Source organism: Glycine soja, chromosome 10 (genome assembly GCF_004193775.1).
Source record: "Glycine soja cultivar W05 chromosome 10, ASM419377v2, whole genome shotgun sequence".
NCBI lineage: Eukaryota > Viridiplantae > Streptophyta > Magnoliopsida > Fabales > Fabaceae > Glycine > Glycine soja.
The window spans coordinates 40540459-40560487 of NC_041011.1; the positions used below are offsets into that span (position 1 = coordinate 40540459).

A 20029-nucleotide genomic window follows, 5' to 3' on the forward strand; every position below is an offset into this window, starting at 1 on the left:
TGAGTATATAATTACATCAAGTATTTGATGACAAAATCTTTTCAGGACTATTTTGAATATAAAAACATGCAAATCAAATGAAATGTAAGAAAATGTTTATTTTTTACATAGTTTTAATTATGTATATTAATTAAATTGACTTAATTCTAACATGATAGCTAGGCCAGATGCTATTGCTAAAGCTCTTGCCAGAAACCTCGAGTTTAATTAGTCCCAAATGACCTCACACACATGCATGCTCATATAGTCACTCCCTACTATAATTCAAATCCTCATAATGTGTCCTTCTAGGATCCTTAACCTCAATCTTCCAATGCCCATCAGACAAATTGGCACTTCTTGCTCTTCTTCTCCTTTGCACTATCCTCTCATCCATCTTCTCAGTAAGTCCACAATAGGATTTCAACTCTTTGGGCATGGCATCATAAACCTGCCACCACATGTGGTGAGCCAAGTCACTAGCAAAAACATGAAGTTCATTCATGTCCCAGTTACAGTCATAATCTCTATAACACATCCACAGCTTCAAACCCAAGTAATGCATCACATACAAGTCCTCAGGAATCTCCTCCTTCACATCATTCCCTTCTCTCTCTTCAAAACTCTTCAAGTAGTTTACTTTTGTTGGCAACCTGTGCCACCACGTGAACACCTCGTTGACCAAACCTTGGTCACCACCATTGTATGATTTCACCTCCAAACTTTTCTTCATCAAGTCCTCAAACATACACGTGGATGGTTCAATGACCATTAACCCCGAGTTGAACAAGGAGAAGTCATTAGGTGAAGCAGATAATTGAGGGTAAGCAAAGAGACCATCAATGCTCTTCAAAACTAGAAGATCAGCATCTAGGAAAATGATTTTGTCATACATGGTGAGTTGCCATATACGTAACCTGCTATAGTTCCACTCGTTGTATGAACCCTTTTGGGCATAGGGGTTTAAGATACGTTTGATGCGTTTGATCTTCCACCCTGCAGCTTTTAGACCCCTTATAGATTTGTAACCAATGGATTCATCAGCAAGGAGGAGTAGGTCTAATTTGGTGTAGTTGTTGTTGTTGTTGTTGTGTTGAAGGATGCTTTGTGCTAGAGCTATTGCACCACACACATAAGCTTCTGAAGAGTGGAGAACTGTCACATAGGCTAATTTTGAAATGGTGTAATTGTAATTCAATGTCGCTGGTGATTGTGACATATAGCCCCTCCTAATTACCTCCTTACCTGCAAATGATAATAACCAAAATACCTTAATTCTTTATTAATTTTTTGGAACCAGAATGATAATAACCAAAATGCCTTAATTCTTCATTAATTAAACTTTTATTGTTACGAACCATCTACAATACTTCTTCTTTAAGTCAAGCAGAATTCATCGTATTAATATTCATATATAATAAAAAAGGAACATAGGAAAATAGAATCCTCTACAATATATAAGGTTCTTCTTTATTTTTTTATACTTTTCTCTAGAGTATATGTGGGGAAATGACAAGAAGAAAATATATATCAATTCATTTTGAAATTATGTCTTGAAAAAAAAATTAGTTAATTAAAATTTGACCAAAATAAATAAATTAGATATGTTATGTATATAGTTCATTGATTGGAAAGAAAATATACCCGTTTCTGCATAGCCAGGAGCAATCAGGCAGGAACCAACAGGCATAAGCATTTTGTTTCTGAGGCTGAACAAATCAGGCTTGTACACCCAATACTCACCTGGTTGATGCAACAAAAGGTCATCACACTTGAAAATATCCATCATGGGATCACATGACCCAATAAACACAACATATACAGGTTCATAAGCATCCAAATTATTCACCCATCCACTATCCACTGCCAAATTAGCCACCACCAAATTAACTTGCAACTTAAACACATCCCTTTTTCCACATGGAACTGTTGCCACCACCACATTGAGATCTCGGTACTCTTCCCAAGTTGGCATTGGCAAATCAGGGCACTTTGGACCACCCCATTTTTTATCTTCATCAATCCACACAGGGAAAAAGTCTTTCCATTTCAAGCTCTCATCAACATGATCAAAATCAACGGACACTATTTCCACTTGTGGGTGTAGTGCATGTAGCTGCTCATATAGACCACCATCTACTCTTGTATCAACATTAACTAGACCTACATTGATCCTCTTGCTAGCATAGTTTTTCTCTATGACTTCAAACCAAGAAGGCTTTCTTTTATCTACCTCAAATTTGCTTGTGACATTGGAGACTCTTTTTGGCTTCATTGAAAGCAGAGAGAGCAAGAGGCCTATGGAGAAGAGTGAGAGAATGAGAAACGCTTTTTGCTTAGACAAATGAGAAGAGGAAGAAGACTTGGAAGCCATAATTTCGTTCCAAGTTTTGCATTTGTGGAAGTTCTATAATAAGGATATATATTTATATTCATCAGATTCTAAATCCAAATTAACTAATTAAGTGTGTGATATGCTTCTCAAATAATTATGTATATAGTTATGGATTTAATTTTCGTGTGTATATAAAAGAGTATTTATTGAAAAAAAAAGTTTATCTTTTAAATGAATCTCTTTATTTTAAGAAATTAATCGTTCGGCTGATACCCTGAAAAAAAATAATCTGAATCCAACTTTTGTATGACAGTATGTTAGACTTAGAGGTGCTTTCTGTCACGCTCATGATCGACACGTGCACACAATATTTTATTAATTAATGAACAAAAAAATCCTTACGGAATGATTCTATTTTGTTACAGGGTATGGGTAGATTGTTTGACATAACTAAAATTATTGATGTATTCTTGATAAAATAAAAAAATGTGATAAGTACTAACCAGTTCCAGTGTGTTGTGTGTTAGAGAACGTATTCCAATTACAGTTTTTCTTCTTTCATTATCTTTTTTTTTTCCTTTTTCTATCACATTACTCATTAAATATCACATTTTCACTTCTTTTTTTTCTTCTTTTTTTCTCTTCCCTTTCTCCCTCTCTTTTTCTACACCCATTTCACACCCAATCATGTGCTATGAGACTATGAGAGAATCATGATCCATTGATAATATATTTTCTTTTCCGCTACATTTTAAGTAACCATAATTGATTTCATATAAAACATCTTCATCAACTTTAAACAGACCATTTTTAAAAAAATAAAAGAGTCACCAACATTGTAAATATTTTCTTTTACTTTTGAAAGAAGGGTAAGGGAGGCTTCTTTTCCTTTGGTTTAGATGATAATTATCTTCTATAGGAGAAATTTTTTGTTTGATTCGAAATAATACATGTAAATATTGTGGCTGAAAATTACAGTGCATACAAGTGACGGCAATTGTTTGATAATGCGTAACTATTTCTTAGGGGGACTGGTCTCATATGATGTACCTGCATGATACGCCACAAAATTGCTGATTATAACCTGCTAACTAATTTGTTGCAAAATTAATTCCCTCCTGGACCTGCTGTGCATGTTGTGAACACCAATAATCCAATCTCATGTTAGAAATCCAACTGTAAATATTGACACAGTAAGATGACATGTGATTGACATGAACTAAGGATTTTATGTATGTTCTTTTTTATGGACTCCAACCTAGTCATTTATGCCATTATCATAAAACAATTACCATACGATTTAGGGTTAAACAAGGTTCTCAATAAATATTTATAAAAATATGCTACACATTAAATAGATTTTTTCTTATAAAGTATCAAACAGTTTTAAAATTTTATTAAAAATTATAGATTAGTAGTTTTCATATGTACAAAGATATATTGAATAAAATATCTATTAAGAATTATTCTTAAAGTAACTTAAAAAATACAATTATTTTTTTATAATTTTTTTAAAATATATATATATATATATATATATATATATATTGATTTTTTAAAACTCCTAATCACACACACACACAATTTTTTATAATTTAATTTAAATTAATTTTAACTAGTAGAAATTTAATTTAATTAACCTCCGTAATTCATTCAATTCAGAAATTTATAATCAAATTTATAGTTAGTTTATAATATATATTAACATTTTCCTCTACACTTCGTTATAATCAAATCATTATTAGACTAAATTTAATAATCATTATGTACGATCATTTCACTACAAATTTTACGCACTAAAAGCATTGGCAAAACCTGCGTGTAACTGTTAGTTCGTACCGGATACATTTGACGAAAAATAAATCAAACTTCAGCCATAACTTCAAATTAATTTATACAGCCTTTGTAAAAATTAACTCGTTTAACTTTTTCACAAGTTGAAATACACAAACTAATTTCACCTTGAATAATAAGTTTATTTTACCTCCTTAATTTTTGCCTGAGTGCTCATTAAGAAATTTATCCAAACTATAGTAAATTTTTCTCTCGTACATTTTATTGGAATCAAAACGTGTTGACACTAAATTTAATTATATAATGTGTACAATCATTACACTGAATATATGATTTGTGAATATTGTGAGAACCTGCCCATAATTGCTGATTCAAACACACGGGAAGAAAAAAAAACGACGCTTTTTAAAAGCTGAGAAAACAATTTCTAACCACTTGAACGCCAACTTCGCGCACGGATAAAGGGTCTCAATTGCAATCTTCAATACAGAGCTTGCTTTCATTCTTTCAGAGTAATTAACTGGACCTGACAGTATATCTCATTATTGTGTATATTACTACCACGAAGCCCCAAACAAACAAGAAGAAACATATACATATATGATAAGTGTTATGCATACCTTATTTATATATTAAAATCATATATTAAAATTATGTAATAATTATTTAATTTTTTTTATTATTTCTTTTGTGTTAAAACAGTAAAAACTTAACATTACTTGTACGAATTGGTATGTTTGCCAAGAGTCAACACTACGGTAATTTGAAGAAGAAAAAAATTATGCTAATTCAATTCAACCTCGACAAAGAAAAATGAAATAGTGATTTTATAAAAATGAAATAGCAAACTCTACAACAGATGGCATAAAAAAACCAACTGAATGTTGAACTTGACATATCTAGCCAGGAGCAGGCTGCATTCAGATCAAACTAATGGACATTGATCCATTCACAAAATCTGTCTTTTAACCAGACGCATTCTTCCTTGCAGCATATACCCTATAAGCTGCCAGCCCAACTACGACCACCGCAGCTCCAACTGCAATAGGAAGTAATGAAGTAACATTACACGTTGAAACAAAATTGAGGAAGCATAAAATAGAAAGATGACAGTTTGTTTATTAAATCAAAGCTCCGAATAAAAGCCTATTCTACTTTTTGACAAGTCTATACAATACTCAATGAAACAAGAATGACAAGAACATAAAGTGGCTCTGAAGGCAAGCTTGAAATGTATGGCTTCGGTAACTCCCATTTATTTACTCAATTACTACAATTTGATTTTGATGATTCATTGGCTAAATAATCCCTAAATTCCAAGCAACAATCTACCGAACAAGAAATCACAATAACATGAAACTGAACAGCTCGGATGAAAAATGAAAAAAAAGAAAGAAATAATGGAAAATAATAATAAACACTGTAGATACAAGTGTAATGGAAAAATGACATACCTGAAACAGCCATAAGAGATCGATTAATAAGCCTGTGGTACTGCTTGCGGCTTCTTCCAGCTTCAGTTTCTGGAATGCTTAAATGAGGATGATCAGCAGCCGTTACAATTTTACGAAAAAGACTGTTGAAATCTCCTAACTTCACACTGATGGGTATAGGAGCCTCTACTCCCATATCTTGGCTAACCTACAAAATACATTGACATGTCAAGTGACATTGCAATTTATCCATAACAAATTAGTTGCTTGAAAATTTCTCAGCATCAAGCACACTTGTTACAATTTCATATGCTAAGATAACAGAATAAGATATTTAGTTGATAATCTGTTCAAATACTCGTTGCTATACTTTTCAATAATTCAGTGTGAATATAAGACTATTTTGAATTTGCTATATATTGCTTTTCAGAGTTTGAATAAAATCATAATTTCAAAACGTGCCATATTCACTTTTAATAGTTTCTTATTTAACCATCCAATAATTATGTACAGTATATCACCCTCAATTATGCACACAACAGTGCAAATGAAAATTCAATAAAAATACCCTAGTTGACTCCTGTATAGCCATTGGAAATGAATCCAGATCATCTTTAGCTGCAACTATCAGGCAGGGCACCTCAAAGCCAGTATCTTCTCCATGGCTAGCAATTTCAACCAACAGTTCAGACGATGTTCTCCATGAGGATTCATCAGACCTTAAATGAACATCTTGTCAGCGATTATACAAACAAAATTTTCCAAGCATGTAATGAGTTGTCCAAACCACATGATCATGAAATGATAGTTAATTAAAAATACAATTGACGAGTCACCACTTTAATCAGTGACTTTTTAATACATATCATGCAAATATTGAGCATCCTACTTTTATGTTGTTTAAAACTAATGTTTGTAAGTCGCAAATGTTAATTTATAAAGAACCCAGAAATTGCTTCTTTCAGCTGTTTTAGGAAGTTCATCCAATGAACAACAGATTTCTTCTATGTGCTTATGAATTATGATGCTGAAATATAGTAAGTATATAAGCTAAAAATATTTTAAACAAATTATTTAACAGTGAAATTTATCCTCTACTGATGCATATACTAAAAGAAAACAGAAAATAAATATGTGGATCATTGGAAACTTAACAAATGCGACCAAAGTATTTTTCATACTATTTCTGTAACAAGGATAATCTATAACTTATATCATATAATGATCTTTAATATCAGTGGTCACCTGTCATGAACAAAAACTGCAATGTCACATGAGGCCAAAGACTCCTTATTGGACAGGAGCTTCCTCACTCCATCTTCAGGAATCTCTCTCAGAACAAGATATTTTTTGTTTTCCTGCAAATGATATAATAAAACACATTTAGAGAAGAAACAAAAGCCAAGACATAAAATGAATACAATCGAAGCAGGGGCTGGTACTGGAACACATGGGAGAGGCTAACTGGTTTTGCACAATAAGTAGTAGCATTTGTCAAATGTCAATCAAGTATCACTTACCATAGAAATATCAACTACATTTACAGCATAATGATCTTCAGTGGTTGGATTGTAACTTTCAGAATATGGCCTGCATTATTGATTCAACAATGATAAGGTATATGGTGTTGGAAGTTATATTAGAAAGAAGCTTCAAGGTAACATAAAAGAAAAATACCTTCCAATAAAAGAATTCAATAATGCAGATTTTCCAGCCTTCCTAGGCCCAAAAACAAAGCACTGCAAAACATTTCTGTCTGAATGCTGCTTCTTGCGATCCATGCGTCGCCTCCTAGTCACACGAATAGCAGATGATGGATCACCAGGATAACCAATGTATATCAGATTCTCCACACTAAAAGTTGGGTTTAGAAGTGTCATAAGTGCCCACTGTCCAGAGAAAGTAATATATTTGTTACAATAATGACAATTCAATGAAAATAAAATACTATATGCAATTAAAAGGTACACACCAGATATATAGTCATACATACATATTACAGGAATAGATAACATTAATGGAGCACATAAAACTTAAGCAACCTTGATTCTCAATGCATACAAATTAATTGAGTGATAAAACTCCCAAGCAAAGCCCGCAATTCTTCTAAAACTAACATTCAAAAAAATGCAGGGAAGAGAGATAAAGATAAGAGACTTGCGCACCTCTGACAAAAACGCTTCTAGTGATAGTCCTCCAAATGCATTTTTTTCTGCAGCGTCCTCATATGGAATTCCAGTCCAAGGACTGCAATTCAAAACAATAAAATATCAAATAACACTGGCAAGGTTTCTTATGGACATTCAGACTCGAGAAATGCATAAATAGAAAAATGTCATAGCTAGAGTTTGTAAGAACATTGAAGAACCAAAATTAGAAGTATAAGCTAAGTTCAAACTCTCTCATGACTTGTGGCCTGGTTTAACTGATTAACAAAGCCAAATATGAGCCAAATTATTTTCACTGTTAAGTTATCTAACCTGACTGTTGAGTGTTTTACTATATTGTAAGCAAATAGCAGGTTTCAAGATCAAAATAGAACATTTAATGGAGAAAATGTTAGATCAGACTCTATTACTCAAACCCCAACAGAAATAAAGCAGTCCATCGGATAAACTCCAAAGAGGGTTGAGTGTTGAGAAGATAAGATATTTAAAACAAATAATCTATGAACAATTCAGAAGACTTCAAAACTTCTGAAGTAAACCAAGAGAAACTCAGAAGATGTGGCCCCAATTTAAAAAAAATACAAGCTACAAGGAAGTACAAGCTTAGATAAATATGTGTGCAGAGATGAGTAACAAAGAATAATGCCAAAGAGGATGAAATAATGACTACTCATCACTGAAAAGAAATAAAATGCATCTTTAAAAGGTCTAGGCACTTAAAGATTCAAGCCAGAGGAGTCATAAACAAATACGACTATGAAATAATCTCTCTTAACATCTTCTCGTTGACATACCAAGTTCTTCAAAGTTCATCCACTGAGTGATTCTTAAAGTGAACACCTTTTATCTTCTGTAACCCATTGTAAGCACTGTGAGTGCTAGATTTGTGTGAAAGTCGTTAGCCTAAAGAGGCTTTCAAATAGCAATCAATACTGGTGTAATAACCCAGAAGAGACCTAGTGATAAAAGAACACTATGCTTTTGGCCTGAGCCCTGAAGAGTCTATTATGAACAAAGAGTACAGTTGTAACCATGCAGAGACTTCCTACATGGTAAAAAGACAGTTGAAGATAGGGAAAATCCCACCAGGTAGGTGGGGATTAGACATAGGCCAGGTGGACAAGGATGAATCAGTGTTAAAATCTTCCGACTATTTACCTCCCAATCTTTACTCTTTGTTGATTGAAAAGCAATTCTGATTGGAGTCGCTTATATCTGATATAATTTGAAAATAATTGAAAGCTCTTGTTTAACATTGGTTCAAGTAAAATGTTAAATGATTCAAAAAATTATTCAAAATGTTTCTTGATTAACTTGTATAAAGATATCCTAAGGTTCAGAATATTCTTATAAATATTAAAAGTATCCTTTTATTCAAACCGGAGAAGACTCGATCTTCTCAGTACTTGTAATCTTCTTTAGTGCTCTTTTGACCTTCAAGCTATACTTGAGAACTAGCCCAGGAGCATAAGTTTCAGGTTGCTGAATTTACCTAGGGTTACAATTCAACCCCTCTTGTGATCAGTTCTGCATCTTCAGTAAATAACAGATCCTCATAGCATACATGGATTTGAAAAATAACAAAATATGATAAATTCCACATCACAATGCACCCATTACCAATTCAAGAAGAAACTAATGCAAAGCAATCTACCATAGAATGGTGGATAATAATATGACAGAAAGCAATCTACCTTTCCGGGGCAGTAGAAAATAATTCTTCGATTTCACGAGGTCTCAACATCCCATCCTGAAGGAACAAAAAGTATTGCCCAATTTCAAGAAGAATTCGGCAAGGTACCATTTGTAACTTGCATAAAAAAAAAATCATCTGAGTAAATATCTGAAAATAAGAATTGACATACCCCATCACTATCAAACGCATCAAAAATTGCCCTCAAAAACTCAATTGCTTCATTTGTCAGCTCCACACTCTGCAGACATCAAAGTCAATCTTGATCAGAAGACGACAAAATTCCTAATCATCCACAGATTATTTTCAGACAGGTATAAAAAAATTTCTGTCACTCACAATGCACATAACATGTCAGGTCACAATTCATCTCCAAAGAAATACCTGATCAGGAGCACGTTTTATAGGTGGAATTAGATCATCAGCAAGCTTGATATCATCATTATATCCAAACTTCCTGAGCACAGTCCATGTTGTCTCAAGACGCCCTTTTTCTATGAAAAGGGCATGAAGAAATAAGAATCCAGTCAAAGTAAGTCCACGTTCATTCACCCCTTCAGACAATTTTTCTTGTACAACCTTCTTTACACCCACAATTTCAGATGGTTGCAAAGGAGCATTGAAACATTTAACCTGTTGAATGGTTTGTTAGCTTTTTCACAAATCATATAAACAAACTACCTTACCATAACATAATAGAAATATTTTGATGCTTAATAATGTCATCTTAAAAGGGGAAATGCAACCTGAAAGTCATTCAGCTCAGCATCACTAAGGGCACCATCTCTGTCATGATCACAAAGGATAAAAATCCGCTTCAAGGCTCGCACGCATCGAGGCTTTAGAGTTTGTGACTCTTGATCAAATAATGGAGCTGTTGGATGAAGCACGGCCTTCTGTGCATAGTAGAAAACTTCGGGGACCTTCAACAAGAAAATATAATAGCAAATTGTATGAAACAAAATAAAAAATATAATTGATCAGAAGTTTAAAATAAGATGTCAAAACAAGTAGTTTGATTGCAATGGTTAGTATAAAAGATACCTGAATATGCCTAGATGCTGAACACTCAATGCAAGTTTCAATCTCTCGGAACTGTTGCATTATTGGTGACATCACCTGTTCTAGGCTCACCTGCTGATTCTCATCTCTCAAATCAAGCTTACAACCAACTACTATAACTGGAACTTTCACCTGATCATTAAATTCAAAAATCTACATCATGCATATAAACACTAAGATGAAGAGATGTATGCAAGCATGAGCACAAGAGTAGATTTTTTCACATGATAAAAGAGCATAACTGGTTTTAACAATTTGCAATAATTTATTTGGATCTTTCCCCTACCATTCATTATGAATATTTTTATTTTTTGTATCCTTTTTCCCCTCAATTTCTAAAAAATAAAAAAAGGAGCCTCAATTTAACATATAGCCACTGGAGAGGCAAAAATAAAAAAGAGCAGAACCTCTAGTTTGCGAAGATGTGGAAGCCAAAATATACTAAGATTTTCAAGTGTCTCAGGCCGATCACATGCATAGGTAAGGACAACTGTGTCAGCCCTCTGCAATTCTTCAGCAACTTTATCACTATCCTCAGCACTGCATTAACAACAACAACAACAACAATAAATAATAAACATAATAGAATGGACAGATGAAGACATTCAGATCCCACATAGCAAAAGATAACTTGTGCATGCTTAGCTGAAGATTAATTTTGAGAAACGAATTTTTTTTCCTTAAAAAAAAAGAGATTAATAAAAACTTCGTACCCCATTGCCCAGAGGCTCTTCGCTATGCGAAGGTATGGGGGAGGGATGTTGTACGCAGCCTTACCCTTGCATATGCAAAGAGGCTGTTTCCGGATTCGAACCCATGACCAACAAGTTTCGAAATAAACTGAATCAATATATAAGCATAAAATTGCATTTCTAAGAGATTACAATGCATATAAAATGCACTTGTACTTTAATTTGGCAATAACTGATCAGTAAACAGCTCAAAAACCAAATAGCCAAATTAGTTTCAACTTTCAAGGAAGAACATTCGGGAACAAAGGCTAGCTCCAAAGTGAAACATCAACTCCGAAACTCCAATAATAAATAAATCTACTCGAATCACAACAATAAACAAAACCCAGTACCGCTATTCAAAACGTTCCACTCGAATCCTAACTTGAAATAGAAAAGGCACTAGCGTACTCGAACGAATCGCACGTCCGTCGCTAAGGAATATCTCAGGAGTATGAAAATATCAGAGAGTTAAAGTTCGGTACCGGGAAGAGGTGTCGATGATGGTGATAGGCACGCGATCCGGATACAGATCTTCAGGCAACCGCGTGGGAGGCAACACCGGTGGTACATTCACCGGAAAGTTTTCGGCGGCGGCCGTGATGATGAGGCTAGATTTTCCGGTGCCCTGGTCTCCGGCGACGACAATCCGAACTCCGGTACGGCTGTGAGGATTGACGGTTCCGGAAGTAGCTTTTGCCATGGGAGCTGCGAGTCGAAGCGATTGAAATCCGTAAACGGAAGCAGTGAGGTAGCGTCTGTTGTTGTTGTGTGGCGAAAATTAAAACCCTAACCCTACCCTAGACGGTGGCCGTCTGGGCCCTTCACTTCTTCCGCTGTTAATATTTGTAAGCACCGTTACGTTACTTGTCTTGCACCTCAGGGTAAGGGTACCCACACTACACTAGCACGAAATTGCCCTTTTCAATAAACGACTGTCGTTTACCAAGTACCATTACTTTTTAGTCGTTTCTACGCTAACTTTGTGTGTATCTGCTACCTTTTTTCCTTCAACTCAAGTTATATATATATATACACACAAAATAAAAAAGGCAAGCTTCTTTAGAAAAATAAAAAATACTAATAATAAAGTAATGTTTCTTTTAACAAAATTGAATGATTATATATGAAATCTTATAACCTTACAGAATTTTACCCTTTAACTATAATTGAGTTCACATATTTTTTATATACATCTTGTGGCCTTTTGTTACCTTATTTATAATGAATTAACGTGAAATATTCTATAATTGTGTACCAAATATTATTTAATATATGTACTAAATGAAGTTTAATTTAGTTAGCGGATACTTCAGTCTTTCCAATATTATTTTGGATGAATCAATTATTTTTTAACAAAAATAATAATCACTTAATATATTTAGATCTATGGATTGACATCTTTCTACTGCTGATATTTATTCATATTTGCTAATAAGTGATTAAACTCATGAATCATATCACATCATGTTATATCAATCTTTTAAATATACTAATCAATCTTTTAAATATATCTACTCATGAATTTACTTTATAATTTTTACCTCTTAAAAGTTTAGTCTTTACCTATCAATTAAGGTATACTTTATTTCATACCATAAAAAAGCATTGATTTTTTTCTTTGATGCCTCATACTAATAGTTTTTATGCAAGTATATATGAATGAAAAATAAAATGGTATAAATGTTGCTCATTTTGAAATATATTAGCAGTGAATTGTTTAAAAAAGGAATTTTACACAAATAGTGCAAAACAATAAACTAATGGCCCTTTCTGTGATGATTGCATCGAAACAGATTGGCACACGTTCGTGGATTGTGATCAAGCTCAGAAACTTTGGATGGAATCTGGCTTATGGCAATTTCTTCAAGCTTTGTCCAACAACTTTGATGACATAAAGGGGATTATTTTTCACATTCTGGGTTCCTATAGCAGTGCCAATATTGACAAATTTGTTGCCTTCATTTGGTGTATTTGGAGACAAAGGAACGAGAAGCTTTGGGAAGGAGTCCAAAAGCCCAGCCATGTTGTTACACAACTTGCCTTACATTACCTCGACTGGAAGCAAATTCATTGTAAAGAACCACCACTGCACACGCAGCAAGCTAGCATCAGCAGAAATAACTATCTCTGGATTCCACCCACAGACCATTACTTGAAATGCAATGAAGATGCAAAATGATGAAGGACACAACAAATTTTGGCATTTCAGCTTGTATAAGGGACTCCTGAGGGAGGTTTATTATTGCTGCAAGAACTCAAGTCTACCAAGGAGATCTGACACCTCAAGAAGTAGAAGCATTGGCTCTCAAATGGATTTCGAGTTTGCACTTATCATAGTGGAGACAGATTGCAAAGAAAACGTGGAGGCTTTAATCAAAAGGCACTTCACAAACAATGAAGTTGGAGATACACTACGACGCTGCCTAGATATTCAGAATTTGTTAAACAACTGTGAGAAACAGTTCATCCGTAGATAAGTTAATTTTGTACATCTAGATCTTTTGCTAGTCGACTCACGTCTTTGATTTAAGTCCTATTTGTATTGAGTCTATTATATTACATGAAATGATGAATTTTTACCTTAAATAGTCAATTGGTCATTCATGATTTTCAACAATTTTATCTCTCTTTGTAACATTTCTTATAACTAAGGAAGTTTAATTCAGCTGGTTAAACAGTATTATAAATTTCAAATTCAGTGGGTTGGGAGAGATAAAAAAATAATTAGAATCCCATACATTTAATATAAAAAAAGGTTAATAAAAATATAAAAAAAAAAGAGCCTAACGGATCAGTTATCGTGGTCTAGTCCAAATATGTAGGCGGGCCCAATTACACAATCGCGTCTACACGTGCATGAGAAATAATCAACGTAGAGAAGAGAGCATGAGTTAAAGAAAACAACGTTCAAGTGAAAGGGAGGTATTGAAAATCACGAAAATGATGTCAGGAAATTACACCTCCATCGATAGCCAAAAGGTTTCAGGATCTGTACCTGTGAGTCTTCATCATCAATCCTTCTTGCAATTCAATTCATCTTCCATTGTCATTAATTTCTATACATTATATTATCATCACAGTTTTTATTCTCAATTTCATGCAGGCTGTTGATCCTCCACCCTTCCAATTCTCAGGTCACTGTCATAGTAATTTATAATCTTGTCTTTGTTATTGGACAAACAAAATCATAAAACTATGTTACATGGTTCTTAAACAAAGTTATAGTGTATATTTATAAATTACAATTCGGGTTTCTTTAGACATATAAGATTGATACAGTGGTTGGTGCTTATAAAATAAGGTTGTGGGTTCGAATCCCTCTAAGTTGCATTTCTAACCAAACTAACAATTTGTTTTTCTGTGTTAAGCACTGATTTTATCATTTTTTTGGTTTGTCAATTACTTTTGTATTGATTTGTGTAGATTCAAATCTTCAGACATTTCCTCCATCTGGAGCACAGGGCAAGATTGGTGGTGGCTCGAGACATCCACGTGATGTTGATGGTATTTGATGATCTTGTTTGTTTATGTTTTATACATATAGTTATGTTGTAATTGATTACTTATAATTGCAACAAGAGTTGTGTCACTGTTTTTTATTTGTGTTATGTAGATACGTTTTCAAAACCAGTGTCTGGTTCTGATGAACCCCAGCAGCAGAGTGGTTGGTTTAAGGCTTTCTCACTTGCTTCTTACAAACCATACTTTGATGTTGACACTATAGATGTTCTAGACAGGATTAAAGACTCACTCTATCCATTCAATGGAACATTCAATGAAAAAACTGCTTCCCACCCTGATTTGTAAGCTCGCTTGATTCCTTGTAATTGTTGCTTATTTAACTGACAGGTTAGTGGTTATTAACATTACACTACCAACACGATATATAGTTACATCATCTTTGGTAATTCTTATGTTTTAGTTGATATTTATTAACGGGAAGAGTGAAGTTAATGGTTAACATTAGCATTAACCCCCTTTGTCCAACTTGGTTGTTGTTGATTCGTTTCTAATAATTTGTGCTCCACTTAATCGTGTGATGGTTTTGTTTCATTTCTCATGTTATTTCATTGTAGTATCCTCTGAGTGTGTTTGGATTGGTGGTGAGTTGATCTCACCATAATTTTTAGAAGCAGCAAATGGTTGCTTTTATGGTGAACTCACCATGATTTTTGCACTCATCATGATTTTCTACTGCCAAACCAAACACATTATAAATACCAAGGTCTAATATATTTGAACTTTGGAGAACAAATACTTATTATTTTGCCATAAAAAGTATTTATCTGTGTGACAACACATGATTTGGATTTCACTATAAATGTGTACAGGTATGGACCGTTCTGGATTTGCACCACATTAATATTTGTAGCAGCATCTATTGGCACATTTGTGACATACATAGCTCACAAACTGAAGGACCAGGAATGGAACTATGACATAAATCTGGTGACTTGGTCTGCCGGCTTGTTCTATGGTTATGTCACCATTGTTCCTCTTTGTTTGTATGTAATCCTCAAGTACTTCTCTGTACCATCGGGCTTTGTCCAACTACTCTGTCTCTATGGATATTCCTTGTTTGTCTTTATTCCAGCACTGGTGAGTTATTGCTTCTTAAAGTTTCTCTATTTCAATATAGTATGAAATTTGGCGGAGATATAAGATTGTTTTAGTGGTAAAGGCAGAAGAGGTCGTGAGTTTAAATCTCCCGCTAACAAAAATTAACAATATTAACAACAAACATTTGCAGTTAAAAAAGAATATGAAATTTAACATTTTCCTTTGTTTGGTGCAGTGTATGTCTGTTGTGCCATTGGAGATATTCAGATGGATGGTTGCTGGTGTGGCTGGGTTCATGTCAGCAACTTTTGTGGCACTAAACCTCCGAGCACATATTATGTCAGCAGGTGAAAGATGGGTTTTGATTGTTGCTAGCATTTTTGTATTGCAGTTGGCTCTAGCTGTCGCATTAAAGGTCTGCCTCTTCACAGTAACAGTATGAGAGGAAAGTAGTATTATCATCATTCAGCATCAATGAATTGTAGATAACGAAGAGAGAACTTTTTGCTGTTTTAAATTTAGTTATATAATTTGTAGGTGAAATGCGGTTATCAGATTAAACTGTCATTTAATTCATTCATGGCGATATAGAGGCAAATAAAAATAGTTTGTACGTTGGATAACTACAGGCAAATGTTTGAGTCATTTGTTATATTACATGTCTAACATGTCCTTCTTGCAAGAACCCTTTAGAGTTGACATACGGATACAAGCTCACCAATCTTGTGCTAAAATACATGAGAAAATTTTGTGTGTGAAAGTACTAGCAAAGTATTCTATAATGAACTACATTGTGAATTTCACTTATTATTTTTAGCCTCTCTCAAAATATGTTGCCAAATCACATGAGCACTGCAGTATTTTGATTGAATCATCGATTTAAGCAATGGTCAAACTAGTTGGCGGCGAAATATGCAAGATTGACCAAGAGAAATCTGCATCACAGCCTCTTCAATATAGGAAATCTTTGCACTAATTCCCACCTCAAACTTATTGCCAACATATATTACTTATTTCGATATATTTACACTCCACAATCAATGAAACTGAATAACTTTGTAAATATACATCCATGGCATAGATGGATATTAAAGTTTGGACCTTTGGCCTTGAGCTTTTCTCTATAAAATAATTACAAATAAATTTTTTGAAAGATCATTTATATCAATTTTTTTTCAAAAAAAAAATCATCAACTATTAATTTTTTCCCTTTTGAGCTTAAAGAAGGATTTATCATATTGATAGATTTTAGAAGAACTGTACATGAGATGAAATGACTGAGATCTGGAAAAAAAAAAAGGAGAAAAGAAAAACGAGAAAGGAACAGATTGCAAAATGTAAATAATATGTCACATTAAACTATTTAACTCTTTATATTAAAGGAGGGTTATTTAACTCTAAAATTTACAGAAATGGTTGTTAAGTCAGTGCATCAGTTGTACCGGATATCAACATAAATGCATAAAATTGACAGAGTTCATCTATATTATATAGAAAAATTAAATAATATAATGTTATAGATTTTTATAACTAAAAATTAAACAGTAAAAAGTTGATTGAAAGTAATATTTATAATTTAAAGGAACTCCTATTATTTAACCATACCTAAAGAATATAACTTTATGTTTTGTAGGCAATGCAATGCCCCTATCTCCGACCTATTTTTATTTTGGCAGAATACCACTACTTGGTAAGATTACTACTCTATGGAACCCACCAAAACGTAGTAATAAATTAATTGGAAATGATGTTCATCATAACAACTCATAAGTCACAAGATCAACTTAAAAGTAATAACAAAGATCTCATGCAACTGCTCGAGCAAAAGAAAGGAGGCTAAGGATGGAAAGATGCCACATGCCAGTCCAAAAGAAGAAATAGCCCTTGTTAATAAAATACGTTGCTCGAAACCTTAAACCTAGCAAAACCTAGCAAAAGATGCTTCTTATTGAATCTATTGCTTCTTCAACAGCCAAATATGTTGGTTTTGAGAGGCACTTACATTGTATGAAAAAAGAAGATACCGGAGATAAGGTAAAAGGAAATCCTAGTAGCCCTAGGAATATGCTTTGACAAATAATGAAGACATTAACACTCTAGGTTATTTTAAGTATGTGAAAAGGGCAAACTAAAATCAACTAAAGGAATCCTGAAATTGAGGATTCCACGTACGGACAAGGTTAGGTTAATTCTGGATTTTTTTAAGAGTTAAAATTGACCAATAGAATACCACCGGCAAGAATTGCCATTAAGATAAAGAGTTGGTTGGTATCCAATAATGTGTACATTTCATAATGCACAAATTCAAAGCTCTGATTTATGAATCGTCCTTGTATGTCTGGTATAGTTACATGAAAATTAGCTGTGGGACATTTAAAGATTGTCTAACATGAACCGTGATTCAGAGTAATTATTAACTAGGTTTATTATAAGCACTTAGATCAACAGTGAGCATGTGTGTAAAGATATTATTTTAGAAATCAATAGATTTTTAATATGGCTTAAACGATGCTACACGAGTTAATTATTGATTTAAACCTCAGACGGTGTACTGTATGACATTACTAATTGATTGGGACATGAGCTTGAGCATTGGTTCACTAAATCTCCTTGATCTTTCTTCTTTGTGATCAACAAACCTATGTTTTACACATGTAAGAATGAGAAACAGATATCTCTATTTTAAACTCAGCATTCTTCTCAACTTTCTGGTGTGTTAACATCAAGGGGTGTCTCAAATCTTGATCTTCATTATCCATCTTTTGCTCAGAGAAGCTACTAAGGAAGAATAGTATGGTCTTTGAAGATAGTGGGGAAAATCATGTCAATTTCTCAAATGGGGTGTCTCTTGGTGCTCATACTAGTATTATTAAGCAGTTCTTGTTTAAACCATGGAGCATTAGGTGCTAGACATGGAAAAGAAGTGGAACATACACACAAGTTTACAATATGGTGGAAAAGCTTTAGTCATGAAACAGCTCGAGGCTCTTACAAGACAGTTAATAGAGAAGTACCCTCCTCTCCTGACCCCTTACACAACAGGTAGGTAGTTACTTCAATTCACCGAATCCTCTCTCCTTAAAAGAGCTGTTCTGCATACAAACAGTGCTTCTCGATCGTGGGATGAGTGACGAGTTTTTGAAGAACTGTCATTGTTACTAAGTTGTTATCCTATTTTTATTTTTCTTGTGCATAGAGTTTTCTGCATATATACAATTATTTTGTATTTCATTATCGAACACTCCTAAAGTACATTGCCTCCAAAAAGAACACTCCTTAAGTACGGTATGTACAACAATTTTCAGATTCTTAGCTGAAAACAAGGTTACTCGAATTACCTGCCTGGAGAACCTTTGGAAAGTGGAAGTGTTCAAATTTCTGTGTGTTGATGGAAATTAACTACGATGGCATGCATTTTATATTGTTGAATGTTGACATGGATTAAGACTAATTAGGTTTGCAATACCATGTATCCCAGTAATGGATGATTAAGCGTCTACCATATATAGTCATCTCCCACTACCCTCTACTCTCTAAATTTTTACATTTGCTACAGGAATTATCTTATATTGGCCGAATTATGACTAAAAGCCACTTGAAATCATGACTCTCCTTTTGATTCTCTAAAAAATTGAAATATTCTTCCTCCTCAGGCTCCCCACTTCTTCAAAAGGCTGTGTACACTTCTTTTTATCAATAGGAATAAAAAATAATACCAAAGAATTTATAATACTCAAAGCATCTTGCTCATGAACTAAACCCCTTTTGTGACTGTGGGTTTGTTAGATTTATATAACATGACCTTAACAACAGAATTCAGTTGTTTAGAAAAAAGAGCTCGTTAGTGATTAACTTCGAAATGATGTGGATATCAAAGATGAAAGCCAATGGGCACTCATGAGTAAAAAAGGAACCGTAGGAGGTTCTGAAAAAAACTAATTTCATAAAATATTTGCTTTGACAGTCGACCAAATAATAGAGAGATTCAGAAACATGCAAGTCAATCCACAGCGTAAAACCTAAGACCGTAAGGGCCAATGTAAAGAATTAGCTAGAAGGTTGGCTTGCCAGGGAAAACCCCCACAGTCCTCTCCCCACTACAAAACTTGGTTGAATACTCTAGTTGCTATTTTCCAGAACGCATTCCTCTTTCCAATGAAATTCGTAATTGAATTTAGCATATGAGCAGCTCGATTAAATTGAATGTGGTTCAATGCCCTGCAAGACAAACCAATACAGACTTCAGAATTCTAATCCCATGACCCAGAATT

General features: G+C 33.8%; 3 protein-coding genes across 3 annotated transcripts; 1 reads left to right on the forward strand and 2 right to left on the reverse strand.

The window, feature by feature from the left end:
• On the reverse strand, positions 1 to 2390 carry LOC114370974 (putative UDP-glucuronate:xylan alpha-glucuronosyltransferase 4). Its single transcript, XM_028328370.1, has 2 exons — positions 1624 to 2390; positions 1 to 1224 (listed from the first exon to the last, which is right to left on the reverse strand). Exons 1-2 carry the CDS (start codon positions 2351 to 2353, stop codon positions 248 to 250), a joined length of 1707 nt encoding a protein of 568 aa, XP_028184171.1. The 5' UTR covers positions 2354 to 2390; the 3' UTR covers positions 1 to 247.
• Positions 2391 to 4870: 2480 nt separating this feature from the next.
• On the reverse strand, positions 4871 to 12193 carry LOC114371178 (mitochondrial Rho GTPase 1-like). The gene is made up of 14 exons (XM_028328619.1): positions 11681 to 12193; positions 10872 to 11004; positions 10447 to 10596; positions 10149 to 10325; positions 9787 to 10035; positions 9575 to 9643; positions 9404 to 9459; positions 7707 to 7788; positions 7219 to 7430; positions 7062 to 7131; positions 6787 to 6899; positions 6110 to 6260; positions 5563 to 5749; positions 4871 to 5147 (listed from the first exon to the last, which is right to left on the reverse strand). The coding sequence occupies exons 1-14, from the start codon at positions 11896 to 11898 to the stop codon at positions 5074 to 5076; spliced, it is 1941 nt and encodes a 646-aa protein (XP_028184420.1). The 5' UTR covers positions 11899 to 12193; the 3' UTR covers positions 4871 to 5073.
• Positions 12194 to 14138: 1945 nt separating this feature from the next.
• On the forward strand, positions 14139 to 16479 carry LOC114369980 (protein YIPF1 homolog). The gene is made up of 6 exons (XM_028327260.1): positions 14139 to 14195; positions 14302 to 14332; positions 14622 to 14702; positions 14812 to 15001; positions 15530 to 15797; positions 15994 to 16479. The coding sequence occupies exons 1-6, from the start codon at positions 14139 to 14141 to the stop codon at positions 16198 to 16200; spliced, it is 834 nt and encodes a 277-aa protein (XP_028183061.1). The 3' UTR covers positions 16201 to 16479.
• The last annotated feature ends 3550 nt before the right edge of the window (positions 16480 to 20029 follow it).